Source organism: Priapulus caudatus, unplaced genomic scaffold (genome assembly GCF_000485595.1).
Source record: "Priapulus caudatus unplaced genomic scaffold, Priapulus_caudatus-5.0.1 Scaffold610, whole genome shotgun sequence".
Lineage (NCBI taxonomy): Eukaryota > Metazoa > Priapulida > Priapulimorpha > Priapulimorphida > Priapulidae > Priapulus > Priapulus caudatus.
Window position 1 is genome coordinate 21,530 of NW_014577671.1, and position 13,100 is coordinate 34,629.

The 13,100-nt window shown below is 46.2% G+C and overlaps 1 protein-coding gene across 1 annotated transcript; it reads left to right on the forward strand.

Annotated features, from left to right (window-relative positions):
• Positions 1-1,695: 1,695 nt before the first annotated feature.
• LOC106812123 (ornithine decarboxylase antizyme 1-like) lies at positions 1,696-5,936 on the forward strand (the record flags this gene model as incomplete). The annotated part of the gene is made up of 4 exons (XM_014815910.1): positions 1,696-1,824; positions 2,780-2,928; positions 3,113-3,198; positions 3,656-5,936. Coding segments are annotated over 4 exons (483 nt in total), but the record flags the coding sequence as incomplete, so codon positions are not given.
• Between the last annotated feature and the right edge of the window lie 7,164 nt (positions 5,937-13,100).

Here is a 13,100-nt window from a genome sequence, read left to right on the forward strand (position 1 = left end):
CTAACCCTAACCTAACTCTAACCTAACCCTAACCCTAAACATACTCATATAAAAATATAAAATAATACTACACAACCTAAAACTACCTCGGGTACAATATCTGTAGTACCTGTTACGACAACGACCCTTCGTGCCATAGTAATGAGACCTATTGTCATTGACTATTGTAGTGTAATCAAGTTGGAACTGAGTTAGTATTAGTATTAGTAACGTAATAATAGTACCATTTACTACTAGTACTATTACTATTAATATTATGACTCACAGCGTGACTACCGGTACGCATCTCTGGATAATGTGATTTCGTAATGCTATGAGTAATGGCTTTACTTTTAGTACCTTTACCATTTATTTTCGTTAAATAGATCGTTTGTAATACTCAAAGGAGTGCTACGACATCAGTAAAATATTAGTCATTAGTAGTGCGTGGACATTGTAGATCATGTATACGTACGAAAATTGTGATATCGATTTCATCCTCTGGTGCTCTGGCTAGTTTTGTTAACGACGCACACAACAACGAACGAAGGAGAAAGACGACCTCCTGAAAAATATTGTATTCGGCGACTATTCGCTGTTCGCTAATGACATCATAAGACGTCATCTTGTTTTCTAAACTTGCGAAATGCCGGAATGATATCACTTGTAAATATGCTGACTTTTCATACTTCAAAATATAATACCAAATGTGTTAGTCATCCTATGTTATCACTATGACATATTTTAATAACCAAAAAATTTTAGCAGTGTTTTATAAGATATGAAGTTAGGCGTTACAAACTAAATGCGTGTAAGCCAGGGCTCTTTTTTTCGACCATTTCTGAGCTTCGCCACACCAGGCTGTATATATACAGAAGTCACGTGGTAAGTGACGCAATAGATATTCGCGGATCCGTCCGACTGGATCCTCTACGGAGTTCCTACGCAAAATTAATAAAAACCGTGAACCTAAAATAATGCCCGTCGATGTCAAGTAGTCAGTAAGTGATTGCAGTTAGGTTTGATAAGACTAAATGTTATTAAACATTCTTTATATAAATGTAATTGTAAAGACTAGTTGAGTTCAACAGCACAGTCTGTATGATAAACCGAGTTGGGAGTATCTACGTCGTAAACAATCATGGCCGACGTAAAGCTACGCTTGGTCCGAGATTCCTCTGACCAATGCCCACCCCAGCTACTCTATAACTAGCTATAGTACTATAGCCCGCGTACAGTTGCCACCGCCAGTGGCAACTGTACGCGAGCTATAGTACTAGAGCTACGCTATAACTAGTATAACTATAAGTATAACTAAGTAGTAAGTACTATTCACAGTCTATTGCCATGGCCATGGGGAATGGGGTCAAAGTCGATGCTATGCCTATTGTGAAATAAGTCGACCGCGTCATTTATCTACTAAATGATTGATTTCTTTAGATATGACTTATTACAACCTAAACTATATGAGGTTCCAAATCTACAACATGTGCAACAACTACTGAACTAGTAGTAGTAGTAGTAAACGCCATTATAATTAAATAATATTTTTATATATATATTAATTATATGATAGATATTTGTAGTAATATTTATTTAAATGTAGTAGTTTGTTGTTAAGTTGTCTGTGCTACTCTCGCAGGACTTCTATAGTCAATTTCCACCGTTCACTAGCACGTTCTCCCCGCAGGTTGAGTACGAAACAACGGTACATAACACTGGATACAGGTCCCCTGCAGTGCTTTTGATGAACCCCACGCCGTTGCGAATGTGTTTTTAACGCAGGTGGGCAGCGGCGTGGGGAAATGGGATTTCCCATCTGTACCGAGCAAGATCAGCCTGATTGTGAGTTTGTGCTGCAGTTTGCTACGTTCCGCACCATTATCCCCGACACGATTTCTCACTCGTTGTTAAGCCGAATGCGTCACTTTCGATAATCTTGCTACCACACATTTCTCATTGTGTCGTATCAACAAGGACATCTGCATGCTCCCACTCCGTCTCTCTACACATGCTTTCGGTTCTCCACTTGACATCATTTTCCCTGGTGTACCGTATTGCCCACTCTGAATTTAGTGTTATTGTTGGTGGTGGAGAGTTGGAGTTTGGCTCACTCTCCAGCCTGAGATTGTAGTCACAATGTAAAGACTATTGTAATCTATAATGGAGGTACACCGTCCTCGCACTTTGAAAGCCAATGAATCAACAGTGGTGCGGAGTTACACTGGGGGGGGGGGCACTTATTGTTGAAACTCTTGAATTACTGAGTCCAAGATATAGGATTCTTCTTATGACTGAGATTTATTTGGTGATACACACTGTACAAGTAACGCACACGTAGTCTAATGCACAAGTTTCGAAAAGATAAAGTGCAGCGAGAGCATGCTGCTTATATAATATGCTCACAGAAAATTCTAGAACTTTTAACGTTACGTCATTTCCTACTTATACGCTAGTTAGATAATGTACCGCTCTGATGCAGGGCGGCACCACCGTCCAATTGCTACTAGAAATTGCTTCATCTTATAAACAAACATGTACAGTCATTATGAATCTGTGTTTACACTAACAAGAAGATACAAGAAGAGTGTAATATTTCAACACTTATGTGGGGGTCGACTAGAAAGCCTAGTGCTACTTTGACCCTCACAGCACTCATTTGTTAGTAAGTTCACTATTCTTTTTTATTTATACTCACGTTATACCTATCATACACTTGCTGTATTGTAACTAGGTTAAATGTGCTAAATAAAGAATCTGAATCTGAGTCGTGAGCGCGTTGCGGTTGTCGTCGTTGCAGGGTGATGAGACGTGTAAGGATCCGGTGCCGCTGCACTTTGCTGTGCAGCTCACCGACTCCGTCCTCGTCAAGTGGAGCACATTCCTCTGGCGAGACAGGCTCTACATCAAGATCCCTGACGGACTTCTTCCCGAGGGATCTAAGGAGAGGTTAGTGTGGTCCCCGTCTCTCGTTCGGCGCGGACACAAACCAATCGCGGAGACGTCTACTTGCATGCAATCTGTCATAGAAGGAAGTGCTGAGAGAAATCTGTCGTCAAAATCCTTGATATTTAAAGCGTTGATGAGAAAGTAGTCTTATTTCATGTTGTGTTTTGTTTGTATTTTTTGATAGTTTTGTTTCCATTCTTGAATACGCGGAAGAGACTCTGGAATGCTCCGAGGTCCTAATCTACTTCGATAAGAACAGAAGTGATAGAGGTTAGTAACTGCATGTCTTGCCTTTGAATAAGAAACATGAGGCCATGCTTTAAAGGTTTGGCTTTTCCTAACCCAAATGACCATGCAAAATCGTAAATGTGAGAATTTTGTCACTCATTCTGTTATTGAATGCCATCTCATTTTTCATGGGCATTTATTTGAAGATCGTTGAATGGAGGAGTTTTCTTCTGTGCAAACTTATCCAGATCTGTAATGCTTAGTCAGTCTACTGCAACCACAAAATACATTACCTGGGGCACTAAACTTTCAGTTTCAGTTCAGGGATCCATGAACGACAGCATGGTTTTGGTTTTCTCTCTCTATAATTCGATGTAGCATATAAGAGAAGTGATGATAAGATTCGAATTGAGGGCGAACAATAGAAGCGAAGGGCCAATTAGTTTCATTTTCACATCTTGCGAACACTACCTTACATTCCCGTTCTCTGTCCTTTCAGCCTCCCTCATCAGAACGTTCATGTTTCTCGGCTTCTCGGCGGCACCACCTGGCAGCCGGCCGATCAGAAACGGGAAGGTTGGCAACAACACGATATTGATGGTGTACACGGTGGAGTAAATCCCATTTCCCCACTGGCATCCGTGTTAAGGGTATAGCGTTCGCATGCTGCAGTGCACTCCTTGGAAGCAAAGCACGGAGTAAGCGGTTGGAAGCTGCGCTGTCGTTCGACGAACGCGGCGTTTGTTTAGTCGAAGGTTAATGCTTCGATGCGTTGACCGGTAGAGTCGCCCTCGTGGTTTTTGGATCGTGCTATTTCATGCCAGCTAGAGCGGCAACTTGACGGAGTTGTCGTTTCGGACATTCGAGGGGTTTGCGGTGCATCGTTGAGTGTGACGGGGTGGATGGTATGATGTGTGTATGTGTGAGCGAGTGAGAGACGGAGAGAGCACGTTCAGCCTGTACCACAGCCACTGCAGTTTGTGTACATTGGTTCCCTAAACCAGGTTCGACAGAGGTCAAGTCAAAGGGGCTGTGAGAAGAATTAGGCATCGCCTATCAAAAGCACAAGTGTTAAGAATTCATCACAATGCAGCCGCTCACATATGAAGCAGGCTACGAAATTCATTTGCACAAATATGTCAATGTCACGTGCATTGTTGGTTGAGTGTCATTCATTATTTTGTCTGGTATGGCGACTGCTAATTCTGCCCGTCATGGCCGTGGTTAAACCATATACTGATATTTTGTACCCCTGACAAAAAAACTCCATGGTAAATATCCTGATTTGTAACTGTAAATTTTCAGTCGTAAATCTAGAAAGTTGAAACCCTTGATAAACTGTTGCCATGACAACCTGCGACTCGCACTCTGTCGACCCTGAGCCCACAAGTGCGTTAGAATGACGCGTTAAAAATATTTTTAAAAAAAATAAAAAAAATATGTAAAATGAACTCGAAACGATGACAAAAATTACTATACTATTATATAACTACAAAGGTTAGTACTAATTTTTTTTCTAATTATCTTGAAATCGTGTGCAAATTGTCTGACTTGTCTTGCATATTTATAATTTCTCTTAAGGATCACAACTTTTAACTGTATTTTATTACTTGTAGATTATTATCATTCAGCTAATTGTGAAATAAAGCTTTCGGAAGAAATTACGCGAGTACGTGTTCTTTTTGTCAATGTATACATTGATAACAGGTGACTGCACTGAGTAGCTATTTCTCTCTTTCTTACTATTGTTTGTAATCTTTCTCTTTTGGTTTGTGAAATTATGTTTAACTGTACAGAGGCAGTGGCTGTGTCCGGTGTTCTTAATAATGAAAGAGCATATAGTGATAATGTTTCGTATTGGGGAATGGTAGTTTAAAAAAAGTTATCGATTAGTAGAATAAATAATATGGCAATGACATAATAGGAACTTTCGAGCACTTGCTACAGCTTGCTGTGTAACAGTAACAATAAGTGTACAGAGAACGTAGCTGTTTCATTGATATGTAAAGAGCAGTGCCTATGTCATCTTTTGACCACTAGAGTGATTTCTTGACTCAGGAAATGAGCATGTCTAAAAACGTACAAAATCGTCGTTATCAAATTTTACACGCAGTTCAGGAAAAGATATATTTCTAAGCTTTTCACCCATCTGAAATTTAACATGCCACTGCTGTGCGACAGACAGGACTAGTGTTGCTTGGTGATCTATGGTGTGAAACTACTACGGGTTTGAACGTGGCTTGCTGATATCTGATAGATTCCCTCCACTGGTCATGTTGATGCCATAGCTTTGTAAGATCGAGCAATAAAACTATGAGATTAGCAGTAGTAAGAGAGATTAAAGTAATAAGAGAGATTGAATGCTTTGTCAAAGCAGGAATTCGGGGTCACATCATGAAACTATTAAATCATTACTGCCACTTGTGATAAAAGCTATAATCTATAGGATTAAAATTTCCACCAACATATCTTGAGCTGCTGGCAGTGTAGACTGGTGCAACCCCTCTATAAACGTATAATAAATTGGACAAGGTGAACGAGGTTCAGCTTTGGACCAGTCTAGATGCTAGTGATCTCACTAGTTTGATCAAAACTGAGTTAGTTATCACAAGGATGCAACGTTTGTTAACTGAAACACAAATACTGGCATGTTGTACCACTGAAAACAGCTGTGCAATTGTCCGAAACTTGTATTTTTCGAAAGGCAAATGAGTTTTTTACAGTTTACTATATTCGTTGTTATAGTATGTGTATGATAAAATAAAAAAATACTATGCAAAGAAAGTAAGTTTCTCGCCGTGTCGTGTCTGTAGGTGATTTAAACTGGCTGCGATTTCAATTTGTTGAAAGTGACAACAAATTTATTTTGAAACAAGATCATAACAACATAACACAATATTGGTCCTTTGTCACTGACAACCTGTGGCCCTTATTCTTCCTTCTCGAAGAGGCAATACTTGAATGATAGTAGCTACATACTACATACGTTGCTGCAGTTCACCGGAATGCAGTATCATCTCACGTAAACATGATAGCGATTATTTACAGCCCATCCCCCACATGCACTTTGCATTGCGCTAGCAGCCTGCCACCTAGGATAGCTGTGTGAGCGCACAGCGCCACCTAGAATAGTTGTGTGAGCGCCCAGCGCCACCTAAGAGCTTCCTTGTGGTGACGCGGCCCGTTTTAATTACTCGTCCTGATAAACTAAGTACATCACGTTCTGCTCCTCTTCTGGCATGCTGACCAGTGGCTCCATCTGCTGTGCGAGTTCGGGTTGCGATACGAGCAGCGGCAGGATGCTGTCAGCGGACAGCTGGAGGATGCTGTCAGCGGACAGCTGCAGGACCTGATTGGACGCGTGCCCCGTCAGCGCGAGACCACAGGGGTCGCCACCGTCCGTCGTCGCCGTCGCGTCCTCCCCGGCGCCCGAGCCGTCTGCCACCTGCTCGAGGAAGAAGATTGTTCCCGACGGCTCGCCGCCGCCGCCGAGTAGCGCCCCCTGCAGGGCGACGTCGGGACTCGAGTCGGTCTTCGCGGCGGCGGCCGGGTCGTCGTCGGCGGGTTCCGCCGGGTCAGCGCCCGTCGCCCGCAGCCACGCGCGCGGGATCGCTCGCGGCACGCGCGGAACCCGCTCCTCGCACCCCGCCGCCGCCAGGGGGCGCTCCGCCGGCACGTCGGCCGCTGCCGCCTTGAACGCCGGCGCCCTCTTCGCGCCCTTCTTGCGGTTCGTCGCGAGCTGCTTGCCCGACAGCTGGATGACGTTGCCCGCTTGCAGCGCCTTCTGGTCGCCCGTCTTGTCGTAGATTCCGGCGAGCGCGGCGACGTCGAGGACAGATAGGTGGTGCAGGCCGAGCGTGGCGAGGTGCGGGCGATGACTCGCGAGCAGGTGCGCACGGAACTCGATGCCGGAGTTGCTGCCGTAGCTGCAGAACCCGCACGGGTAGACGCTGCGGCCCGCGTGCTTGCCGGTCTTCGTGATGTGCTTGCGGATGTTCTCCTGGTTGTTGGCCGTGTAGGGGCAGTAGGGGCAGCGGTAGGGCCGCGCGCCCGTGTGCAGCCGCATGTGCCGCTTCAGGTGCGTCGTGTTGGTGCCCGCATACTCGCAGTGCTGGCATTTGAACGGTCGCTCGCCCGTGTGGCAGCGCGTGTGCTTCGTCAGCTGGTGCTGCGTGCGACCTAGAGTACAACAATGAGCGTTAAATAACACACGGTCTAAAGTCAAAACTCAGAATAAAGGTCGAGTCTGTTGAGCGTTAAATAACACACGGTCTAAAGTCAAAACTCAGAATAAAGGTCAAGTCTGATGAGCATTAAACAACACACGGGCTAAAGTCAAAACTCAGAATAAAGGTCGAGTCTAAGTAAAGTCACTAAGTGCAAGTAAGAATACACAACTTTTTGAATACAGAGCCCACCACCCACCACCCATCACCCATCACTAGTTGTGCAGTGGGGCTTGTACGTACCTGCATATCCACACCCATCACACAGAAATGGCCGCTCTCCTGCAAACAAACGAGCAGACATTAATAAATGGACATAAAATAAAAATAATGATAATAAATTAATAATATTAATAATAATAAATAGACATTAATACCAAATCAAAACATCTCATGTATCTATAGGACACGGGTGCCTTTGCCTAACACATCCACATGATACTGGTGGCCCCACTTCACCTTTCTACAGAAAACTAGTGCCCCTTGCCTCACCTATCCAGAGAGTACTAGTGTTCACTGCCTTATCTACATTCTTATTGCCACTCAAAAATACACCAAACGCTGACACCCCGTGCTTACCAGTGTAACATTAGAAACCCTATATACACACAACACGGGCAACCCCAACCCCCCGTATTACCCTTGAGACATTGGCACCCTTAAGCACATGCAACACTGACATGCCTGATTACCAGTGTAACATTGGAAACCCCAAACACCCACACACATACAACCCCCGGGAGACATTGCCACCCTTTTAAAGCACATGCAACATTGGCGCCCCCTGTCTTACCCGTGTAACATTGGAAACCCCAAACATACACACATAACCCCCGCATTACCTGTGATACATTGGCACCCTTAAACACACACACAACACTGACATCCCCTGTCTTACCCGTGTGACATTGGAAACCCCTAACAGTAACATCCACACAACACCGGCAACCCCCGTATTACCCGTGATACATTTGCACCCTGAAACACACGCAACACTGGCGCCCCCTTTCTTACCCGTGTGCACGCGCATGTGCTGCGTGAGCTCGCACGTGCTGCGGAACGCGCGTTCGCAGTCGTCGGCCGGGCAGCGCACGTTCTTGCCGCCGTACAGGCCGTGGATCTTCATGTGGTGCCGCATCACCGATCGCTCGTGGAAGCCTCGCCCGCACGAGTCGCAGCGGTGCGGCCGCGGCCGGTCCTTCTCGTGCACGTACATGTGCCGTCGCAGCGCGTTGGCGCGCGGGAACCTCGCCGCGCACACGCCGCATGCGTGGTCGCGCCGCTCGACGTGCGTGCGCGCGTGCGCCGCGAGCGTGCAGCGCTGCGCGAACGTCGCCCCGCACTCCTCCACCGCGCAGCTGTACGGACGCTCGCCCGTGTGCGTGCGCACGTGCGCCGGCAGCGAGCCCACGCGCACCTCCTTCCCGCACACCGGACACGGCTTCCTCGTTGTCGTCGACGACGACGACGACGACGGAGACCCCGCCCGCTTCTTCCCGTACGCGGGGCGTCTGTTCTCCGTGTTGGCGTGGAGCACGTCGTCCGATCGCATCGCCGCGGCGTCGACGTCGCGTTCAAACTTGAAGTGAATCTCGCTGGTGCCGACGATCTCTTCGCACGTCTCCGATTTTATTTTTGCCCCCAGCACGGCAACGTCGCCCCCGTCAGAATCATGCCCACTTGAGTTGGACGTCCTCCTGAAGGGGGCATCACTGTAGACATAGACGTCGTCATATCGTTTCGGCACGGCACGTCGTGTGGTTCGTCTGAGATTCGTCGTCTCGCCCGTCGTCACCTCCCCATTATTAATCTTCCCGTCTTCTCGCGAGGCAAGGCTTTTATGCTTTGGGGGTCTCCCCCTCCGCCTTTTCGGTGCAACCTCGACACCTTCGACGGTGGCGCCTTCGGCGGGTAAAATAGCGGCGACGCCCGCAGAAGTGACACTAGGCATCTCGTGTTTCTCGCGGTCATTATCCGTATTGTGAACAACGCCATCTGCGGTCGTCGGCTTCAACTGCGGATGGTCGGGGCCGACTTGGCGATTCTGTCTGGGCGGCGTCAGAGACAATCCGCCGAGGTCGTCCGGTTTGCACAACTCAAGCGACGAGAAAAACGTCTGTAGACTCGTGTTATCATCGCACTCCTCCCCCTGGTGGGCTGGCGGGTTGGAGAGCTCCCCCTGGTGGGCTGGCGGGTCGGAGAGCTCCCCCTGGTGGGCTGGCGGGTTACGGAGCTCCCCCTGGTGGGTTGGCATGTCACCGAGCTCCCCCTGGTGGTCTGGCACATCGCAGAGCTCCCTCTGGTGGTCTGGTGCATTGCAGAGCTCCTCCTGGTGGGCTGGCACATTGCAGAGCTCCCCCTGGTGGTCCGACTTGTCGCCTATGCCCAGCACGTGAGATGAAGCATCTACTGCCTTCTGCCTGTGGTCTGACTTGTTATCATCTCTCTCGCGAGCGGACTCGCTGACGACGTGCTCCGGCTGGGTTGACATGCACCCATCCTCCCCCTGGTGGGTCGATATAATACGAACGTCGAGCGTGGGTGCTGGCGGCAGGAGGATGTGCCTGGCGTACGCCTGCAGTACCGAGCACTCGCTGCGCCGGTGCGTCACGTAGTTGTCTATGCCGCTGATCGTCATCTGACAGCGCAGGCAGAAGTGCGTGTCGTCGTCGTCATCCTCGACGCCGATGGGAAGTGGCATGACCACGTCCATGCCCAAATCTTCCGCAGCTGAATTAAACCACGAAGACGGTGTATTTTATTGCGAGATCAGTCGCATTACATTCAGGGATTTGCCGATGCGCTACATCACTATTATTACACGTTGAATTCATTTGGTTCTCACAAGTTGTGTCAGTATTGTGTTTGTGCTTGTAAGTTGTGTTACTAAATAGTAAATAGTAACTTATACATCATAGGTTTTTGTGACCGCTGCCATATTGTCCATCATTACCGCCCTCTATCGACACCACCTAGAACTGAACGCTTTTTGTAGAACAGATACGTTTTTGTATCTGTAGATGTAGTAGATAATCTTTATTTTCATCGGTACATTTAAAACAGTAAACATGAGCTGGAAAGCTCTTTAACCAATATCTAACAAATGTATAAAAACAGTTATAACAACATATCATTTGATGAAAAAAATATACAAGTTTATGATACAGGTATGGGTATGATAAAATATAAAGCAAGGACATGTTACTGTTTGGGCTGTGGGCAATGTATATACTATATGATCAATAAAAATGCAATTGCAATTACATTTCATGTTGCTGTTGAATATAATTGCACAACACCTGAACCTACACATTGCACACATGCATTTCTTGCCCATCCATGTATTTATCATTTTGTTAAAAGAAATTAAATCGGTAGCGTCTCTCAAACAGACTGGAAGCTGATTCCAGAGACTAGCACCATGGTAACGTAGACTTTTTTCCCCGTATGCCTACTGCCTGTGCGGCAGTTCAGGAGTTTTAAGCTGCCGCCACGCAAATCATGACCAGTTTCCCTGTTTGAGAATAAATCAAATAGGTATGAAGGGCTTTGTTTAGGGTAATTCACAGGCACTTGAGACGTTTCGATAATAAAATGATGGTAAAAAACCCGAAATGTACCGGTATTTACTACGTTGCAATGTTTATTTATTCTCCATAGACTAATAATTCCATGTAAGTGTCATTCAAATGCTCATCTGCAACGCATAATTTCATCGCACGCACGCAACTGCATGCGTTAAACTCACAGAAATATCTTTCTGCAAGTTTGTGAACAGTTGAGTGCTTGCGGTGAAATGATCTGTTGCAGGGAATCGTCTAAACTGCATTTACGGTAGGCCTACACTGTTACCAATAATAGGCGAAACAGAATAGATAAACATTAACACTATGGCAGTAAATACATTTGTGTTTATTTATTCTCATTTTATTAATGAAACGTTCCCAGTGGGGTGTGGGGTTATAAGCCAAATACTATCAAACATGAAGGTGGCGCTCGTGCCTCGGTGAACGTAGGGTCCTATCTGTATATAGGGACCCTCGGTGAACGTTGACTGCCAAGAGAATTTTCTTTGACCGTTCTCATGCGTTTAAACTAGTCGCGGGCAGGCCGACGGCATGTGTGCATGATAAAATCTTATCTAGATGCTTCACTTTGGTCGCAGCATCGCGCCACGATTCCCCGCTATGCTAATGTATCAGGGAAAAGGCGCTCCGGCCGACGTCGGTCGTCGTTGACTGCCAAGATAATTTTCGTCGGCCGTTCTCAAGCGTTCAAACTGGAGCCGGGCAGGCTGACAGCACGTGTGCTTGGTAAAATCCGATCTGAAATATTCACTTTGCTCGCCGCATCATGCCCTGGGTTTCCGGCTATGCTGACATTAATGTACATGAGGGTGGCGCTCGTGCGTCGGTCACCGCAGAGCCGTATATAGAGAGCGCCAGCCGCGGGGGGGCTGACGGCACGTGTGCATGGTAACATCTGATCTAGGACTACATGCTTCACTTTGTTATATGCAGCCGGGACCTTACATGCAAGGACTTTCCCCTATTTCTTAAGTGATGTCTACTGATAAAATGTTATCATATAAATCTATGCTGGGATAAGTCCTCCTCATTTTAAATGCATAATCTTTACAAAATATTGTTTTTCTCGGGAGATATTGCGCATGCGCGAGCACAGATTCACGCGTGCTGTACGGACTAAAGAAAACTTCCTAATATAGCTTGCTGAGCGGGAGAGGAGGTGGGAGTTTGAGGAAAGGCGCCAGGAAAGATAGCTGGGGGCGGTAGAATAAGAAGGAGGCTGAGCGAGGGACAGGGAAGCCAAGGAGAAGGACGCTAGGGCATAACGTATGTGTTTTGTACCCTACAGGCTAGGGCACTCTCCTAATTATAAACACAGGTCTACCGATAAAAATTTATTAGAGATATATATGTTGAGATACCCTCTAACCATATTAAATGCATATTCATTACAAAATATAACTCTTTTGGTGAGATATTGCGCATGCGCTAATACACTAACGTAGCCAGATTGTGTACTGGCTGGTATACGCAGCGGGGACCTTACATGCAAGGTCTTTTCCCTATTTTTTAAGTGATGTCCTGATGAAATGTTATAATATAAATCTATGCTAGGATAACTCCTCCTCATTTTAAATGCATAACCTTTGCAAAATATTATTTTTCTCGGGAGATATTGCGAATGCGCGAGCACAGTTTCACGCGTGCAGTACGAACTGAAGATAACTTTATAATATAGCATGCTCAGCGGGAGAGGAGGTGGGAGACTGAGGAAAGGCGGCAGCAAAGATAGCTGGGCGGTAGAAGAAGAAGGGAGCTGAGCGAGGGACAAGGGAGGAAAGGGGAAGGACGCGGGGGCATAAAGTAGGTGTTTGGTACCCGACAGGCTAGGGCACTCTCCTGATTATAAACACAGGTCTACTGATACAAATTTATTAGAGAAATCTATGCTGAGATACCCCCTAACCATATTAAATGCATATTCATCACAAAATATAACTCCTTTCGTGAGATATTGCGCATGCGCTAACACACTAACGTAGCCAGATTGTGTACTGGCTGGTATATGCAGCCGAGACCTTACATGCAAGGTCTTTCCCCTATTTCTTAAGTGATGTATACTGATGAAATGTCATCATATAAATCTATGCTAGGATAACTCCTCCTCATTTTAAATGCATAACCTTTGCAA